The sequence below is a fragment of the Aythya fuligula genome, chromosome 3 (genome assembly GCF_009819795.1).
Source record: "Aythya fuligula isolate bAytFul2 chromosome 3, bAytFul2.pri, whole genome shotgun sequence".
NCBI lineage: Eukaryota > Metazoa > Chordata > Aves > Anseriformes > Anatidae > Aythya > Aythya fuligula.
In genome coordinates, this window is record NC_045561.1 from 21,862,462 (window position 1) to 21,883,112 (window position 20,651).

The following is a 20,651-nucleotide window of genomic DNA, read 5'->3' on the forward strand; positions in this document are numbered from 1 at the left end:
CGGGTCCAGCCCAAGCCAGGCCATGGCTCCGCGAATCCAGCGGATGCGCTTGTCTGTAGCAAACACGCCACTGCTGTTTGTTACTCTCCAGGTTACACCAAGAATAACACAAAAACCTTTTTCTCCAAATCCTTGTGCACATGAGTGCCTGTGCATGAAGGAACTTTGCTATTGCCACGGTGTCTGCACCCCAGAAGCCCTCAAGGCCGAAGCCCTGGCCCCAACACCTCCCAAAAACAGAGAAAACACTTGGGAAAGGAGAGGTGCTATGCCCAGGAACCTGCCCCTGGCTGTACCACGTCCTTGCTGTTCTGCAAGGTCCATGTTTCTGTTCCCTCTGGACACCCGTGCACCTGGCAATGGGGGGAAAATCTGTGTGGTGCAGTTCATGCTGTGGAAGAAGTGTTAAGCAACACAAACTGCCCCGTGTCATGGCACGCAGCAGGACAGACTCCAGCTGCAGGTTTTGTGTTCAACTAGGAGCCAACTAATCGCTCCATTTGGTAGCTCAGCTACAACTGGGTTTTGGGGGGTTGCCTGGTTTCTGTGCTTTCAGCTTGGGTTTTGATGGGTTGGTGGGCTTTTTAGATTTGCTGAACATTTCCAAGCTCATATCGAATCCTTTGGAACCTGTGGGTGGATCTACAACTCGAATAAAATCTTTTAAAAAAAATGTTAATTATATTGTCACCTGCAGGACATCTACTTTTAAAATATACTTGAACTGAAATTCAGTACCAAGGACCAAAAAACTAACCATACCAAAAGAAAGGTGAGGCCAGTGACATATTCTTGTATTAATGATGCAAATCTTGAAATCTGAAGGCAGTTGGATTTATTAGACAGACAAACATGGTCAAAACTTGCCAGTGAATATCCATCAGACTCTCTTATAACGACTTATGTCAGAAAAGGACATCACAGCAGCATTTGCAAAGCAAGTTGCTATTAGGAAGCTGGTGTTAAGGTTTAATGGAACATATAAAGACTGCTAACACTGACATAAACGGAGGAGCGCCTGAGAGCAATAGTGAGCTCGTCCATGAAAACATATTGGCATAACAAATCAACTGATTCTTTTTTTATTTAGTTGCTATTCAAAATAATTGTTTCACCATCTTATAAATAACTTCGGCTTTTTCAAAAGCTGCTGCTTAATCTACTCTCTTTCCTCCTCTTCTCCAGTTTCCCTTATTTCGTGCTGCTTTCTTTGGAAGAAGCTTCTTGGTTCCAGTTAGGTGGGAGCTCTTCTTTTTTGGCACAGGTGGTGCTGGTGTAGTTCTGGAAACCCTTGCAACCTTCTTTTTCTGCTTTGACCTGTGATGTTCATCTTGAGCCTTGATTTTCTGTGTCTTTTTACCAGATGGAGCTGTTCTCACAGTTGATGCTTTTATTTTGGGGGATGGTGTCTTTTTAGATTTCTTAGAAGAAATTGTTGAGACAGCTTCAGCAGGGGTAGAAGATTTTTTCAGAGGTTTGGTTGCAGGTTCATTAAGCAACTCAAGGACAGTCTCTGAGAAAAGCAATTAAGATGTTTCATCATCCCTGCTTTAAGGCAGAAGGCTAATTTAGAAAATTACTGATATAAACCCTTAGTAGAGGTATAGCTAAGAAAAAAAAATCTAACATTCTAGGAAAAGAAATACAGACTGTATAAACATCTTTTCTTCTACCAAAAGACCCTTGGGTTTCTTGGAAATTAAATTTGTTTAATCTTAGAAAGTATGAATTTAGGAAAATAAGTCCAGAAAGAATACGATGAGACCTTACACACTTTGACAAACTTAACGTTATGGACTTTTCATATTACACTAGTGTCTGGAAATCCCAGATAAGAAGACTTCAGCTTGCTGAACATCTTCTACTGAATAATACGATGCAACCCCTGCTCTGGTTGCAAAGGACCTAAAACAGAAAAGCCAGAGAAAGGATCAACTCCCCTAGATTTACGGAGAAGGGATTATGTTGTTTGACCCAAGGAGCTTGTCACAGAGCACTCTGGACAGGCACTCGGAATTTCCCAGACCAAATGCTTACATCAAAGCCACCAATTCTTTTGTGATGCCCATTTACACTGTTACTTGACAATATTTAGAAAAAATCAGAGACTGGGGTTAAGAAAAGGTACAGCATCTAGTAGACAACAGAAGCACACGTTAAACATGATTACCTAACTTCAGGACACGTCCTGCTCAGTGCTTTCGTTTTTAAGATCACTAGCAATGTCAATCACATATATGTAAGACTTGACAGTTTTGTTTCTTGGTGAAATTTAAGCTGAACAACTTACTTGCACGTGGAACAAATGGTATCCGTTTACTCTTTATTTTCACTGGAACAGGCTTGTATTTACACTTCCCTGGTGGAGCTCTCCTTGAAAAACAAAAAGACATGCAGATATCTGAGAAGTTGTTAGGAAGTTTGTTTATTCCAGAGGCATATATCAGCCCCCCTACACACACACATCCCTTGCCTCCACCAGAACAGGTATAAAAGGACTTTAGGCACCTAGAGTGCTTAAAGGTAGAATTTGAGAGCTTAATTCAGGGTACAAATGGTAAAATCCCTGCCTGAATAGCAGTAGCAGCTGGAAAACTACAGCTTATCTTCTACCACCCTTCTGGTAAGCTTTCTGCCATCACACAGCCTGGACTGTCTTTATTCAACACTGATAGCTGAACCGTCAGTCTATGGGATACCTGCCTGCCTGCATGTCTGTGTGGTTTACCACTGAATTCAAGGGTACTGACTCGGTGCATCCAGCTACATCCTGCTGCTGGAGGCACAGCACAACGCTGGTTCCAGAGCCCTGGTGGTATAATGCATTGATTGAACTCCAGCTTAAAAAGCCACTTTGGGTTGCTCTCTCACCCTGCTTTGGAGGAACAGCCAGGTTCTGGTTGTTGTACCCCACGCTGAGGCAGAAGAATCTTATATGTGTATGCTTGCACATGAGGCTTGTCAATGACAGAGTGCTTTCCACCCACCGATAGTACAGCATAAGGAACTCCATCCACGTGGGGGAATATGCCCACTCAGCCCCACAGTTGTTGTTGTGATGTTCAAAGGGCGCTGCTTCAGACACAGCATGGTGCTGACGCAGGAGCTGAGCATGAGGAAGGAAAGGAGCAGGCAAATAAATGCTATCCCAGCTCCTCTCCTGGCAGTCCCCAACAGCTTCCTACAATACAAAAGCACCCCCAAAAAAACACATTACATGACAGTAAGGTGGGGTACAGAGACCTACATTTGCTTATGTTTTTTTTTGTTCTCCACCAAAGGATCTGCTGTAAGATAAATAAGAACAGGCATTTGGCATGCTTGGTAGCACAGAGTAAAGCAGAGCATGACCTCAGGCATTGCATTTTCTTGTAATTAGCATTCTCCTTCAGACATGGGCAACTGCCAAGGAAGTGCTTCCTCCATGCCATTTCAATTAAAAAAAAAAAATACTAAAGCAGGGCTGATAATGGCTTTTTTTTTTTTTTTTTTCTTTCTGCCTCTCCAAGTTTTAAAGCACCTTCTAACACCTTTTCTTTCCAGTCCTAACTGGGGGGAAGATGGAGGGGTGAGGGGGTGCTGGTACCAGTCCAGGCAGAGGCACACCAGCCCCTCTGACGTCTCTGAGAGCATGGCTGGAGAGGCAAGCTGACATGGGGACACCAGGCTCTGATGCCCTTCATTTTCCTGAAAGGTTCATAGGGAAGCTAGAGCTGCCCTCGGGCAGATGCCAGTGCCCCCACCAGCATTTCAGAGCAGGCGTTTGCGTGGCTTGCTACCCTTGCTGAAACACAAGGGGAAAGCAGGGAGCATCCAGGCTGGATGGAACAGGACTGCGCCTGTTAGAGCAGCCTGTTGTCCCAGCCACAGCTCCCTGGGGGACGGAAAGGGAATAATCCCATAAGCAGCATGACATCGCAGAAGGGAATGGAAAAAGCTCTGCACATGGTAAGATCAGAAGACCAGCGTGCAACCGAGGATCTGGAGGTGTAAGGACTCTGCTCCAGAAGCAAGCTGTGCACACCCTGGACAAGCTTGTATTTATTTAATGAAACAGGCGAGGGCAACACTGAGCAGCACAGCTGCTCAGAAAGCCAAGGGAATAAGCGCCCAAACCTGCTCTAGAAATGATGGGTATGAAGCTCCACAAAGCCGTAGGGAAGAGCTGGCTTCTTTCCAGAAAGGCTTTCAGGGCAGTGAAATCATCCTTTCTGCCCCCTGTGGAGTCAGCCTAATGTGGTGCATTACATCTCTTCCTGGAGAGGCTCCCACAGGGTGCTTGGGATACAGAAAGCTGGATGTCTGCCTTTACAGCTAGGAAGAAGAGGATTTATCATTCTGATAGTCTTCATGACAGAGTAAGGAGTGGCACAGGGACTGCATGGCTTTTATTGATGAAACAGAGCATGCTCAAGTAGTCAATGTTTATGCAAGTTCACGGTATTTTATTTTTAGAGATTAAAAGGTTAGGTTTGGTCCGCCACAGTTCATGCAGCTCAAAGGGTTCCTGGCAGACAATGAGCTGCCAAAGACAGGAGGCTCCTTGTAAGCAGTTACAGCAAATGCACCAGAGTAAAGGACTCGAGGTCCTCTTCCCACCACCTTGGCACAGAGCTCAGGTCAACTACCTAGCTTGGGATTTAACTTCCCAAGAAAGCATTTCTTGTTTTCTTCATGGCGTTAATGTCTGAAATCTCAGCAACAGCAGATAGACACTTTATCTTCTTTACAGGGTGATTTGAAAAACTCATTTAATGCTTCTTTAGCGTGATCCAAAAAAATGCTTTAAGTAAGAGCCAGAAGTTTAGTAGGGGAAAAAATTGCATAAGCATGCTTATTATTGTAAAACCAGACTTTTGCAGGGATAACTTCATAGGGAAAAAACATTTTGCTTAGAAAACTTGGGTTCAAGCTCCAGTTATTTGAACACTGCATGAAGCACCAGGTTTCTTTCTCCCTCATTAGAGGGCTTTGCAGCTAAACTGTTAACTGCTTTTTAAACTTTTGTTTATTAAAAATAAATATACATCACAAATATCTTATGTCACTTCAGGTCTCTGCCAATTAAAGTAAGCCTTTCAGAGATTCCTTATTAGACAATTTCCACCAATTTCAGGGAGAATTGGGTATTTAATCTGCAGAAGTGATCTTGCAACCTGTTTCTCCCGTCAGCTTTAATTTTCATCTGTGTAAGATCTTCCTCAAGGTCTCTGCACTGAGAGCTAATCCTCCTTCCCAGTTTCCATGGAGGGGAGGATTTTCACATGGAAAATTAAACAAGGATTCAAAATTACTCATCTGCCTGCCACGGGGTGTTTCTTAAGGGCATACGACATTGACTCCTGCAAGCCCATTTTCCTTTGCATACCTTTAGGGACAGACATCCCTCCAGTCCTTCTGCCAAGTCAGGAATTACAGTAAATCATGGAAGAACCAGTACTTTTCAATTACTTAATGACCAGCAGAAGATCACTCTTAAATGGCCCGAGGAAGATTCATAGCTGATCTTGTCAAATGCCGTTGGCGTTGCAGAGTTCACAGGAGCCTAGGAGGGTGGCCCCAGTGGAGCTTTCTGCATCTGTTTTCTATTTAAATCACTTTAGCAGCAGGAAATGGTCAGTGCTGCTTTGACCATCCAGAAAAACAAAGTCCTTTGCAGACAGAAACTGGGTGGCAGGAAGGTTGGCAGTGCCTTCTTTCTCTGACAGATGCATGGTGCCCACATCTCTGGGCAGAAAGTCACCTATCCCTGCACAGCCCATCCTGTGCCTGCTTGTGCAGGCTGGGGGACAACGTCTCAGGCACACCTGAGTCAGAAAATACAAGTCCCAGTAGGACACGTGGTAAGAGAACTGATTTATGTCTTTAATTTGCTAGTAAAAAGGAAATAGTTTCAACCTTTCACAGCTTAGTCTAGGTTTGAACTTGTGAGATGGACCAAGAGCCATAAAGACCATAACTATTTACTTTAATGTTGCCATGCACCAGTTGCCTTTCACTGTGTTTTACTATTTCGTGGCTTATCAAATCATTTTCTGACCTCCATTTCATGATGGAAAGGGAATTGCTGGCCAGCACAAAGTGTTTTTTTTTTTTTTTTCTTAAAGAAAGAGAGAGAAAGAGGTAGAGAGGGAGAGAGACATTACTTTACTGTTATCAAATTACTTTTAATTTCACAAAATCCTTGCTTCAAGTGTAGACAAAATGTTCTCCCTCCTGACCTTGAGAAATATGGATCATTGTCTTTAACCACCACTTTGTTATACTTTAGACATGCAAACAGGACAACATTTTGATCCTTACTGTCCCAGACCCTAAAGATCTGAACTTGGTCCACAGACATGATAAGTGAGGAGTACATTCACTGAACCTGATAAAGTTGCACCACACGTACAGTGGGTCAGCAGAAACCAAGGCCTGGATGTAGACGCTAGTGAGATTATGCATTGGAAATACTTTGCATTCTGTCTGCTGTGATAGCTGAAGAACGCAAGTGATTATAAAAGAATTTGGCAATGAAAAACCATCTTTAATTACTAACCTTGCAGGATCCACAATTTTGTAGAGAGATCCATGTGGTGCATAGGCACTGGGATAAGAAGTAGACAAAAAATACAGCTCACCTAAATGGAAGTGAAAAAAAAAAAAAGCAGTTTCAGATGCAAGTGCCCAAACTGAATCCTCCTTCTCAATTTCAACTCTGTTTTCTGTCTCTTCACTGATTTACATGGTTAGAAAATAAAACCACTTCAGCCATTCCCTCAGTTGTCGCTTACTTCCAAAAAGTGGGCTTTGGTCTCACCTTGCCCTATGCAGGTGGACCTGGGAACATCAGATGAGCCCCTGGTTGCAGCACAGAGCCAGCAGCCCTTAACCAAACAGTGCATGAGAAGGGCCTTCATTACCTCTTGTTGGTGCCCTTCCAAGAGGTTACCTTCCTATGTAAAAATATATGGTTTTTAATCTTGTTTACACCAAAGAAACATCCAGAAGCTACAAATTAGAAGGGGAAAAAACACACAAAAAATATTTAGCCATCTCACAGTGGTACCAAATATATACGTATATATACCCAACGAGCTAAATTGGCGATCCATGCAAGACAGAAGCTTCTTATTACTGCGTGGCTGCTGAGACCAACTGTTCCTGATGCCTTTTCTTCAGCAGCCACTAAAACAATATCCAGGCAGATTATAGTAGCTTGCAAAAGAGGCAACGCTATTGTTGCATTTCAAATTACATTACAATACCACATTATTTTCTAAAATAACAATCAGTGGAAGAGACATTTAACATCCCCCCACTCTACATGTTGTTAGAACATGTTGTTAGAATTGTACATATTTTACAACAAAGACTACATCTGACAGATATAAGCTAGCCAGCTGATCTAAGATCTTTGATCATGACAAGCAAAGCTCTTTTCTGCTAAATCATGAAACACCAGAGCTCACTAAAGCACATCTGAGTTCTGTCACTTTTTGTGTTGCACAGAACTTAGTCAGGAGACTGAGCAAAAGTGAACAACATATGCTTCAGTACTTCTACCCTGGTGAAAGTTCTGGACATCACAACCATAGTAATTCTTGGCACCGAGGGATTTCCACTAAGCTTTGAAGTTAGCAACTGACTTCATCCCCAAATAAAGCCTTGATCTATAATGTAACAGTGTGAAGTGCTGTTATTGTGAATAAGACTGAGGAATTTGTACTAATGAAGAGAAAAAGATTCAGGTAGATTATAAAATTGACAGTATAATTTCCAATAAAGCAGTGGCTAGCAAGATACTTCACCTGCTTCATCCTCAGCAAATGAGATGATGAATTTGCTATAAGAACTGATCATTCCAGGGAAAGCACAAACTTTTGTGCTACCAATGCAGATATCTCTCTTCTTCCACTTATTTGTCTTCTCATCTTCCTGTAAAGCCATCAGTCGACTAGGAAAAGTAAAATTCCTTGTTTTATGTTTTGGTTATCAAGATTAGTTCCTGGCAAAATCACACATTACTGAAATAAAATGTCAGTGAGCAGGGGATGGTTGACTAGCTTTGTCTTCCAGAAAAATAAGCCCAACCATAAGCAAACTTATCCTAAGGACCCTACGTTTGAACAAGTTTATATCCTCACCAAACTGTTGTTATAATGGTCAAATGCCTTAACCAAATACACAAACATTCGGGATTCTCATTTACTGCAGCTCAAAAGGTTTCAGGATGCTCTACTACATTTAAGGTAAATGCATGTACAGAATGGGAGATGCAGAGAAAGTGATTCGTTTTACCCATTCATGAAATCGCCAAAAATATAGAGACCATTCAAGTTAGGTGATTCACATCCTCTGTATACGTAACCTCCAGTGACTGACTTCCCCACATTGCGGCCATATGCAAATATTGGAAGAATGTCATCTGTTAAACAAAGAACCGTGAGCAATGAGAAAAATTACATCCAGAGAAAAATCAAAAAGCAACTGATCAGTAACAGCAATGGGCACAAATGCAATGAGAAGAATTGGTACAGTTGAATAAACAGCATAGTAAACCTCAGTGGGGATCCAGTAATTTATTCCAAGACAGAAGTGACCCACGGGCTCTAAAGAGCTCCCTGGAGCTGCTCATCAAGGCTTAGTCTTGATGAGCTTCTATAAGATGTAGAACCAAAATTGTCTACACCAAGCAAGTGATGCCTGCAGGAGATACTATCTTACAGGTTTGTCATTGCACCCATCGTTTTAACAGAAATTGTCCTTACAAATTCCAGGATATCTACAGAAGGGGATACAATCAAAGTCAGCTCAGCAGGTTTCCTGCCATTCTCAGCACGGGACACGCATAAATGTGCAACCTACAAGCAACTTTTGCCATAAGGCTTCTAAAGATAAAGGTTTTGTCTCTGGCAATGTTCACATTGAATTCAACCCTTTCTGGAAGCACAATATCAGAACCCACAGAATTTTGGTCTTGTCCTCACTTTTTTCCCCCGGCTCAAATATCTCATCTTTGATATTTAATGATGAGCATAAAGACCACAAATGTAGCTCATTAAAAAATTAACAGGACAAACTAAAGTAGATGTGTTGTCAGTTGACACTTGGGCTATTGTTAAAAACAGTGATTTGCTTTTATTTATTTAGGAAAGCCATGTGGGCACCAGCATAGCAGAAGAGAAATGTTGATAACGAATACTCTGTGTGTACACGCTCATGCAATATTTCCGAAACATGAGCTTAAGACCAGGTGTTGCCTTCCAACAGCTTGAGGGGCTTTATGATACAGAGTTCTTCTACCATGCTTTCCAATAACCACTAGCAGCCTCTAAATAAGCCAGCATATCACATTTGTACTTAAATTCAATCCACTGCCTTCTTCCTTGGGAAAACTGTCTGCAAAAGCCACAGGCTTTGACCCTAACCTCCACCTTCGGAAAAGTGTATAACAATGCTGCCCTTCCCTAGACAGGAAGGGCAGCATTTCATACCAACACTTAAATGCTGGGGAGAAAGGGATTTCTGCTCTTAACAAGTCAGCAATCTCCACTTAACACCCACTGGATTATTTAGCTACATGGAAAAAGTGATACTGTAGTCAACCAAATGCATCGAGTAACCTTGTGTAAGAAGCTTCTTCCTTACCCAAGGAGGAATTGTGGCAAAGCTTTCTGTCATAACATTCAAATCCCTCCTTTGCTCTCCAGCCATAGTTTCCTCCTTTAACAATGATGTCAATTTCTTCAAACCTGTTCTGCCCAACGTCCCCACAGAATATCCTCCCTCTTCCTTTCTTTGTGACAGGGTCCCCCCTGTCAACACCACAGCGCCACATATTCCTGACCCCATAAGCATAAACTTCAGGGCGGGCCTCGGGATCAGACACAAAAGGGTTATCAGGAGGGATGCGATAAGGCTTGCCATCAGGACTGTCTCCATCCACATCAATCCTCAGGACTTTCCCCAACAATACGCTCCTAAGGAGAACAACAGATAAAGACAGGTTTATAAAACCCAACGTGAGAGAGAACTGAAAACATGGACAATTCCCTTCTCTTCCCCCCCTTTCCAAAGGAAAAGTTATCTGTCTAAAAGAAATAAAACAACAGCTGGTACGTCTTCCAAACAAGTCACAGAAGACTCTCCCCCCCCCCCCATTAATGAATTGGGTACCCACAACTTTCAAGACAAAATTTTAACTAATTTTGAGATACTGCATTCGACTACCTGCAGACAAAAAACACTTCTAGGAAGCAATCTTAATTTACTCTTCCACATTGTCTTATTTCCAAACCTAGTGTCTTGATGGACAAGCTCAAGGTTTGTTTTTTGTTTTTTGCCTTTTTTCTACTTACTTGTTCTGAGCATTGCCAAATTTTCCAAAAGGGTCTCCAGCTTTCCCTCCGTCCCCTGTGAATACATACATATAGCCATCTACCCCAAAGAGCAGCTGCCCACCATTGTGATTCGCGGCTGGTTCTTCAAGTTCCAAAAGATTCCTAACAAATAAAAAATAAAAATAAGAATGACCTCCAGATGTAGTTACTGGAAAGACTTGAGGTAGGCCACAGAAACATTGCATCACAAAATCCTGAAGAAAGCAGCATTTCCCAGCTGTGCAGACCTTTCAGCTTGTCAGATATGGTGCAAGGGCTGAGCTGCACCCTATTTCCAGTGAGCCTTCAGTATGGTGCTCGCTGCATGCCTCACGGCAGAGCTCTTCCCAGTACTGCATCCCTTAATGAACCACGTTTGCCATGAGCCATGCAGCACACTCCTGCTCCATGCACCACGCCTGTAACCTGCACTGCATTAACACCTTTGTGCTACCTAGAGTTGTTGCCCTTTAAATTGAGACTGTGACAGGTGGCTTCTCTTTTATAGGAGAAGCAGCTGGTGAATCTGAGGGATTCAGGGCCATCTCTGGGGGCTTTACTTGTGAAACTTGGAAGAAAGTCTGCTATTAATAAATTTTTCTCTATAACTAAGAATTAGCCTTGGTGGAGGGATGAACAGGAGGGGGACACATCAGATCCAATGAATATATAGTGCTATAGTGAAACAGTTTCTACAGTACAAACAACTTCCAAGGCACTTGTTAACTCCACGATAGGCTTAAAGCTATTACTGTTCTTTAAAAAGGCAGGAGTACAAGACAGGAGAATATGACCTGAAAGCCTAGATCTTGGGTTCTATTTTCTAATTCATGCCTTAGCTTGCTGCGTGGCCCTGAACTGAACCGCCTCTGGTAGCTTCGTAACAGCCCTAGTCATGTCCCTAGATCAGGGTGACTGCACATGAACAGATTCTGCAATGGGGAAAGAAAGGGACAGAGGAAATTATTTCTCATCAAGGTATACAACAGCATTCAACATGGACTTTACCTTTCTGAGTGTGGATCAGCTTTGTTGGCATCAGAGGCCAAAACCTTCAATTCGCTGATTCTGACCTTTTCCACTCGCTTCTTATCCATGTATGAATAGTAGACATAAAATTTCCCATTGTGCTTGTAGTTGGGGTGGAAAGCCATCCCCAAAAAGCCTCTCTCGTCCCCTATCCATGGCGTAGCCAGCACCATGCTTTTAATATCCAGAAAGGGTTCCTCCAGCCGGCTGCCGTCAGGTAAGTAGACCCAGACCACCCCCAGCTGCTCGGCGACGAAGGTGCGGTGGGTACGGTCGTTGGCATGCAGCATGAGCACCGGGTTCCTCAGCCCGTTGGCGACCTCGGCCAGGCAGAGCTGGAGGCAGCCCTTGTGGCCCTCCACCACCGAGCCCAGGTTGCGGTTGAGGACGGCGTTCTTCAGCACGTTGGGGAAGCAGTAGTCCTCGTCGTGTAGGTGGAGGAGGTTGCAAAAGCTCGTCGTGTTCCTCTCGCAGCACTCCTGGACGTGCTTGTCGCCAGCCAGCAGGCCGATGGCGGAGTGGCAGTTGAAGTGGAACTCGGAGCAATAGTCAGAACAAAGCCCCGGGAGGTTCCTCAGAGGCGTTCGGGGGTTTTCGGCATCGTAGAGATGCGCAGCGTATGGAGAACATTCCTAGGAAGTAAAAGAAATCAGACGTGTGGCTACGTACACACATCCAGGAGAAGCCAGGACTCCTCTTCATGGAGCAAAAGAAAAAAGTTAAAAATAAGACAGAGCACAGTAAGTCATTTTTGAAGTGGAGTAGCAGAAAGTCACTCCATATATATGGCTAAACAGGCTTTAGAGGTCAGTAGCAATTTCCTTTATCACAGCACAATCAGCTCCACCCAAGTTCCCAAAGGAAGGGTGTCTATGGGGGCTGTGTATTCTCCAGTGCTAGAGGTTTTTAAGGGCATGAAAATCTCCTCTACCAACCTGTTCTTACCTCTCCTTTTAGAAATGTCCTTTTGTTGCCTCTACTAGATTTTAAACTTGGTACTCTGGAACTTGCTCCCAACAGACTGGGAGAAGAATTTTTTGCTCCCTTGCTGCAGTAACCCATTGCTCTACAGAGAACAGTGGACTTCATACTTCTGTAGAAGTCTTCTTCAAGACTTCTGCAGACCAGCAGTCCCAAATGTGGACATACCCTTCAGGTCAGACAGTACCACTGCCTATTTCAGATATATTTAAGATTTCACTTCATTAAGCCACTCAAGCCCATACCTAAATCTAATCAAGCAGTAGGGAAGAAAACACAGAACAAAGAAACATGTTTGAATTTGTACCTATATTTAAGTTCCTCATCTTCCAAAAAATCTGGGCCAGAATTTCTGTAAAACATCTCTATTAAAATCCCACCTATTCATATTAGCAGGAAAAAAAAAGTTAGAAGTGAAGGACCTAAATTCTGCAAACAGATTTTACTGGTTTTCATGCTCAGCCTGAAACAGTCTATCCAGGGCTTTTAGTGGGCAGAAATAATAGGAAGTACATGGACAAGTCTAAGAATGAAGAATTACTAAACTAGTATTTTTTTCTGCTTCTGCTTTTCTGAAATAAGTCTACTTCATTAAATGAAAATAAACAAAGCTGGAGCAACTGCATAAGCACCGACACTATTTTTGTTGTAAGCAGAAGTCATTCCAGGATGTTAAGTGTGAAGTCCACAGGTATCCATTATTAACTTCGTCTAGCAAACTGCTTCCTTTGCTCACAGGAGAGCCCGAGGGTTTTTGGCCACACTAAGAACAGATACAACTCATAAGTAGTCACACACTTTCAGAGAATCATAGAATCATCTAGGTTGGAAGAGACCTCAAGATCATCGAGTCCAACCAGCCCTTACACAGCAGTAGTGCAGCTGTCTCATCTCTGCTGTGCACAGGTCTCCATAATTCACTTGCAGTCTAAAGCTCCTCTTCATTCTGAAGTGAAGAATTTATTAACGTCTTTGAAAACACATTTACCTTCCCTCAGTCAGCGGGAACAGAATGAAGCTCCCAGAAGAGTACTGAGTGCTACCACCACCAATAAAAAAAAAAAAAAACGAAACATCTTCCTCTGAAACAAGGCACACCTCACTGCATCAGAGCTCCATCAGCTCTGTTTTGCTGGCAGCCTGCACTACGAGGGTCTCCCGCAGTCTGTTTCAAGTAATTGGAGCCCCTGAGCCGCTACCATGCTTTTCCAGCCATCCAGCTTCCCAGGCATTATTTGCCTGGCAAAGAATACCCTGCAGCACCCAGAGCCGGTACAGCTCACAGGGTGGAAGCATCCCTTCGACTCTATACACACCCCAAGGATCAGGTGGCCTTGCTCTTGTTATTGATTGTCTGCCTTCATTTTGCTCAAGCATGCACAAAACAATACAATACAGGGAAGTCACTGCACCAAGCCTGTCTGAGTTTAAGAAGCGTTTGGACTGTGCACTTAGTCACATGGTCTGAATTTTTGGGTAGACCTGTGTGGTGCCAGGAGTTGGACTTGATGGTCCTTATGGGTCCCTTCCAACTCAGGGTATTCTATGATTAATGCAGCTACTTCATAGAGCAGAAACTGCCCAGATCATGTTAATATTTCTTTGCTATTTTAAATCAGTTTCTCTGGAAAAAAAAAAAAAACACATTCAGCAATAAAGTTAGGCTTCAGATGGAAGCTGGCTTTAGGAGTAAGTTAATTTGCCCACACCTATTCCTTGCTACTATCATGGCTTTCAATCAGCTTGAAAAAGGCGTAGCTGGCCCTTTGTTTTTCACGATCATTTGGTTTTTAAGCCTTTCCTTTAGCAACTTTCAGAGCACAGAAAAATCCTCTCAGCCAGTGGCCAAACAGCTGTCCTAACGCATGTAGCAAAGTTTGCATCCAGGGCATTTCACAGCCATGCTACTTGTACATCCCCTTAAGAACATTTCAGGCAGTTTTTGGCACTGGTGGAACATCTGCCAGAATGAGTCACTTTGTTACAAGGCATCACTGCTCTCCCAGTCTGCCTCAAAGACATGGAATTACATTAGTTTTGCTTTAGAGCAGCCACTGATTGTTCAGATCTATTAATAGGCACCTACAGTATTTTTTTCTGTTTGTTCAAAAGAAAAGTTCGTAGCATTTTGTCTGCCAATGCTTCTGAATAAACCTTTCTGCCTGAAGTTCAAATAGCATCAGTAAGAAAACTTGCTACCAGGAACAGTTTATCCTGGTACTGCTGCACACAGCAAAAATAAGCACTCGTCAAAATCACATCCTGGTGATATATAAGTGCATCTGTCATCGTGTATTTGAGGGTGCACTAAACATGTCAATGCTTCACAGGCAGTGCCCACAAATTATTGTGATACTGTGGAGAGAAGGTAGAATAGAGACTCATTATTTTCCATCCCTTCCATATGAGATCATCAGTAATAATATGACCTAGCAAAGTGACATCCCTGAAGTGGAACCACGCAGTAGATCTTTGCTTCTCCGCTAATTAAACAGCCAAATAATATTTGCCAGATAACCGGATTTTATTCCCATGGTTGTCACCAATGTGACCAGGAACAGCAAGATGTAACCCAACTGAAAGTTTCTCTCCAAAGACTGAACAGCAATCCTATTTTAGTAAAAGATGAAAAGAGTATAAATGAAAATGAGAAGGTGAAAATGTATAGAGACATTTATAACAAATGCAAAATTCAACTGTGCACTGCAGAACAACCAGCTCAAGTCTGAAGAGGCAGCAGTCACATTTTTACAGTATTTCCTTTCTACCTGCAAGGTGCAGAAAGTCTTCCTTCCTAAGGCCACCACTGGTGGTTCTGCTGGGACCTGTAAGGCATCATTTGCTCGCTTGCCAATTACAAAATGATGAAGAGAAGGCAGCTGTTGCTTTCTCTGCCCTGGTGCTGAAAGGGTTTCCATGCCCCAAGCAGATCCAAAAATCCCTGCCAGCAACCAAGAGAAGAGAAACATTTCGGTGCACAGATACTGTTCTAGGACTAAGGAAATTTTAACGAGAAGAGTTTTTATATGTTCTCAGTAAAACACAGTGTGGCTTTTGGCTGCTTGGTGTTTTGGCACGCAGCAAGTCCTGCTCTGCATGACTAACAGTTGTTAAAAAGACAGGTCAGGTCTGCCCTTTATTCAAAAGCTAGGGGGGGCAGGCAGGGAGAGCCCAGCCAGAACAGAGATTTGGTCTTTTGTCACTGCACCATGCCTGTTTCTGCCAGCCAGGTGCACAGCACCCATGGAAATGCAGGGACTGAAGCCTCAGGACCTTGCAGCAGCTGCCTGAAACCACTGCCTGATAGATGTTGTCCAACTTGAGCCACCACATTTGAAACGTTCTCAGCAGGAGCACTATCAAAACACATCCTTACTGGAACCCAGGGATCTAAATCCCTTCCTGATCATTCTCATGTCACTGCATCCTGCGGCTTGTAATCCAGCCCCTAGCAGCTGCAAGCAGAAAATAAATATTGATCTGGAGCTCTCCCTTTCATTACAGGAAAACAGGCAGAGCAGCAGGATTCCCGTCATCACCTGAGCTGAGCAGAGCTTTCACATAAGCCATTATTGCTATTAAAGCATCAGTACATATTGCCAGCTACCACAGAGTGCTGTCCTCACACAAAGCACTTGGCAGACGGCGTGCTGAGGATCCAGCACCATTACTCTGGCAGCCTGCTTTTCCCCTGCTCCCACACCTCTTCTGCAGCAGGACAGCTAGCTACGAGAGGCTGCCAGAACCAAAACTGACTCAAGAATCAGCCAAAAGCACAGGATACGGGCACTGATTTTCCACCCTACCTGACAGAGAATATCTTTGATGTACGTCCCGCACAGCGCACGCCCCCGCGGATCCATGGAATCCACGATCTCCTGGTACCTTACTGCAATGCTGCTGTCTCTCTGCTGGTCACAGCAGCCAAAGTTCTCATAGGAGGAGCAGAACTCCAAGTGAAGAGGGGGCTGGAAAGGCGGCCCGTAATCCAGGCACTGAGGGTGCCCCCAGAGACCGCCTGCCCAGCATAACAAGGAGAGGCAAAGAAAGGCACGTGAGCAAGAAGAGGAAGCTCTAGAGCTGCTGCTGCTCCTTCCAGCACATGGCCAAACATGTAATGTCTCCAGGGTAGGTTTCCTGAGGTCAGATATAGGGAAATCCTGGGCCTCTTGGTGGTACGATTCAATCATCCTTTCTGCTTTATGAATTGCCAGCCAGAGAGATCAACATTTGCTCAGGTTTGCTTACATTCTCTCTTTCTCTCTGAAGTTTACTATTTGACTGGAGAGAAACCTTCCAGGCTGACTCCTTGGTATTTCACACGTCACATAGCTGAGCCCTCCCCTCTGGACTTTTCTCATGCCCCTAGAAGGGCTCACTAATCTAATCCCTATGGCTTAGTTTAAATAGGCTGAGAAATCACTCACCAAGAAACACAAGCAACATTAAAATGTAGCATATGATCCCTACATAGAGAACGTGATCATCTCTCTCCATTTACAAAACACAAGATAAACAGTTCCCAATTGCTAACTACCATTCCACCTGGCTTTTAAACTGGGTCCAACTTGGGTCTGGTTTCATACAGACTGATCAAGGGTGATGAAATAGAACCAAATTAAGGCAGTAGCTGACCAGAGATAAAAGTCATTTTATGACAAAAATTTTTGCTACCCACAAATCTAGGTGCAGATTTATGGCTAATATGAGACGAAATTCAGAAAGCATGAAAGAGAAAACAAACATTAAGGCATGAGAACAACCTGAGCTTGACTGTGATGTTATGTGGTAGCCCTGACCTTAAGCTAATTGATTTTAGTGGTTCTGATCCCAGGGGATGTTAACTCGATTTCAAGATGCACAGGATTTTTGCCCACTTTCCCCTCTGGTGAAGAATGTGCAAATGCCTCCTCCGCTTGGCTTGTGAAGTACAGCACCAGCTGCACACTCAGGTGTACTGTGCTGGCACACACCGTACTCAGCTTGGGTTTCTTGACACCACAAATGACACCTGCCTAGCTCCACTCTCCCCCAGACCATTCTGATCATAACCAAGCTCCTTTATCACATAACCAAGTGTTTGCCTTGCCTGCATACACCCCTACTCATAACCACACCAGAAACCCAGACCCACCTGAGCACTCATCACCCCCGTGCTGTGTGCATCACAGGGCAGGAACAGCCACACACCGGGAGCCGAAGAGATGTGTTGAAGAGAAGCAAGCTGTGCTTTCCCTTGCAGGCAGGAGCAATGCAGCCCGCACGATTCAGTGCACAGAGAGGCTTCAGCACACACTCCCCCACTAGATGCTTCCATGCGACAGACCTTACTAAAGGACAACACTTCGCAAGCTGTTCTTTTGCTTCTGGAACATTGGTGAGGAACCAAGCAATCACAAAAAGCAGTTTGATATCTTCTTTCCACAGATCCCAGGAGAAATGATTACAGCCAATACAGAGATACGCTTTAAGCTGTTTCTTGTAGCTTCCAACTCACTCTCTTTTCTTGATGGGATACAGGCATAGAATGGGGAAAGGGAAACTGACAGGAGATTTTCTTGTACAGGGACACTTCCACTCATCCAGAACTTCTTCCTCTCTCCCCACACGTAATCATTTACTCCCATGGTCTTATCTGTGTGTGATTCCTGGGGGAAGTCAAAGCTCCAAGTCCTAGATCCTCAACACAATAATCAGGGCAATGTGATAGCTGAGAATACCCTGTGATTATGGGTCTCCTCATGGTCTGTACTGGGAAATGATTAATTTAAAAAAAGAACTTTTTTTTTTTAAAAGAAAACATCATATCTTTTACTGTAGCTCTAACTTGTGGCAGTTTGCCTGTCCAGCCGCCTGTCAGTAACACTGCCTCTGCTTTGGCCTAACTGGACTGGGAATACACCAATCACACAACTCAGTCGTCACGAGGTAAAGCATTTATATCAAAGTACTTGGATCTGTTCAAATATCAGCTTATCTCAGTTATTGCTCTCATACATTGCAGTGTCGCTGAAATTAAGGCATTACCTGCATCCCCTGGCAATTGTGTCATTTTGAAATGGTAACAAACAGCAAGGACAATAAATAAGTTTTTCATTTATAACCACAGCCTAAGCTTTTTCATTCCTTTACCATTAGTGTCCCTTTGGGGTAACTAACATTGTCCACTAGTTCAACTTTTTACTGCTAAGAGCATTTAACCCCCTCTCTTCCTTTCCTAGAGACATGCAGACAAAAAAATAAAAAATAAAAGTAATTAAAAAAAATATTTATGCACTTAGAGAACTGCCCTTCCAAGTTACTGGAGATTTCAGACCAAAAGACAAGAGCACTCCTTGCTGCTCCCCTGATGAGGGCGGAAAGCTAGAACAGCTTTACTGGTATTTAGACAAGGAGAGCACACACCACCCCCCACAGAGCCTGCTCCTCACTTTACCCAAGCACTGTTTGCAGCGGTCGGTCTTTTTTCTTCAGCTAACATTCCCCCTGAGCCACTTTTTAAATGCAACAGGACACGTCTGAGTGGAACTTTCCATTTACCATCACATGTAAGAACATCGATCACAGAAATCCCCCTAAAACTTTAAATTCAAAGCAGTACAAAGCACATCAATGCTCTGATTCCACAGGGGCTACTTCAAGAGCAGCACATGCACCTGTTTAGTGCTAACAACCTGCATACACTGCTCTGAAGTCCTGCCTGAGTTCCAAGACAGCTGCTCACGATGCAGAGAAACTGGTGGGGAAGGTGGGGAGGGGGGCCAGAACAGGTGGGGGGCCAGAACAGGTGGGGTCATTGTGCTTGACAAGCTGCTGACATCTCATTAGCTCACTTTTCTTTGCCTTTAGGAATGCAGTCTTAAAGCTGAGGCTGTACAAACACGAACAAACACAGAAAGCAGAAGGTAGAGCTGAAATGAGTTCTGTGAAATCGTCACGTTCAGTTTGAATGTTAATTGTACCAGAACAAGAGGTGGAATAACAGAAGGACAACACACACTGGGTGGGTAGCCCAGAGATGCGGATTCTCTTAGCAAGTTCCTTGCCTCAGCGTAAGTGGGAAAAGCAAAGATACGCTATGTGCTTCATGGAAGGGAAACAAGCACCTCACAGAAGTTTTGCACACAGAACAAAGAGTTAATTCAGAAGAAAACCAAACCCAGACCACAGAATTCAAAGCCAAAGCAGAATATTCCGATCCACTGGAAGTTACCATTCGAAGTCCAATGCACAGGCTTGAAACACAGCATGTGCTCAATAATCCACAGAGGGAATTCCACACAGGACTTGAGATCTGCAGGTTTGTCTCAGGTGTAAGTACTACATGTAAGGCAGAACTCAGTTCCATTAAGACCTACAACAAAACCCTACACTATTACAGAATGAGGTAGCAACATTCTTATGGAGTCAGAACTAAACTAGCACACAGGTTGAAAACAACTTGGATAATTGCTGGTCTTTTTACCTTTTTTTTTTTTTTTTAAAAAAAAAAGATAGAGCAAGCAGTTACGGCAAGTAGCTCATGATGTTTCAGATTCAAAGCACATCACAAGACTCAATATTAACCCAGACCAAACTCCCAGATAAACACTTGGCTATTAAAAGCACAGATGAACTTATCCATATACCACCATGCTTTTAAAGACATCTTTATTTCATGCCCAGGTGTGGTTCAAGCAGGTCATCCACAGGAGTTCTACAGACCTGCCATTAAGACAGCAGTAATATTTGGAAACGTTGTTGTTTTTAAATGAACCAGAATGCTAGCTTATGACAACACATCAACATTTGCTTTCTAAACACAGCAGCAGTGTGTATTTCAACTCCTAGGCTAGACTGCAAAAAGGTTCTAGCAAATCTCTTCCAAGGTGGTGAAGTTTTCAGTAGTTCTGTGCCTTTCTCTCTCAGGCACTGGCACGCGAGCTTTCCTCTGTAACCATGCAACTGCAGCAACCTTTCCCTCACTGCTACCAGCAGCATGAAGAGGTTCCCTGAACTGGACCCAACCCACAGATGTCACATGCAGGAACACTGATATTGGTTACGTTGAAGTGCCTCATCTACTTGAACAGTCTGCAATAGACCTTCAGGACCTGTAACTCTCAATATACAATGCAAAAAAATAAGGTATAGAGCTCTTCTCGTTTTCCATGTATTTCAGGAAGTCAGTTATAAGTACAAGTTAACATAATATTTACAGGCTGAGAGACTTGTTTTCACACTGTACCACATACTGTTCCTAGGTGAAGGCACCAGCCATTATGAATGCTACAGCTG

At 43.5% G+C, this 20,651-nt stretch overlaps 1 protein-coding gene across 1 annotated transcript; it reads right to left on the minus strand.

Annotated features, from left to right (window-relative positions):
- Positions 1 to 830: 830 nt before the first annotated feature.
- Positions 831 to 16,655, minus strand: HHIPL2 (HHIP like 2). The gene is given in 10 exon segments (XM_032184844.1): positions 831 to 1,184; positions 1,187 to 1,513; positions 2,291 to 2,373; positions 6,542 to 6,623; positions 7,794 to 7,939; positions 8,284 to 8,410; positions 9,634 to 9,965; positions 10,344 to 10,487; positions 11,373 to 12,025; positions 16,181 to 16,655. Coding segments are annotated over 10 exon segments (2,322 nt in total). The 5' UTR covers positions 16,565 to 16,655; the 3' UTR covers positions 831 to 1,140.
- Between the last annotated feature and the right edge of the window lie 3,996 nt (positions 16,656 to 20,651).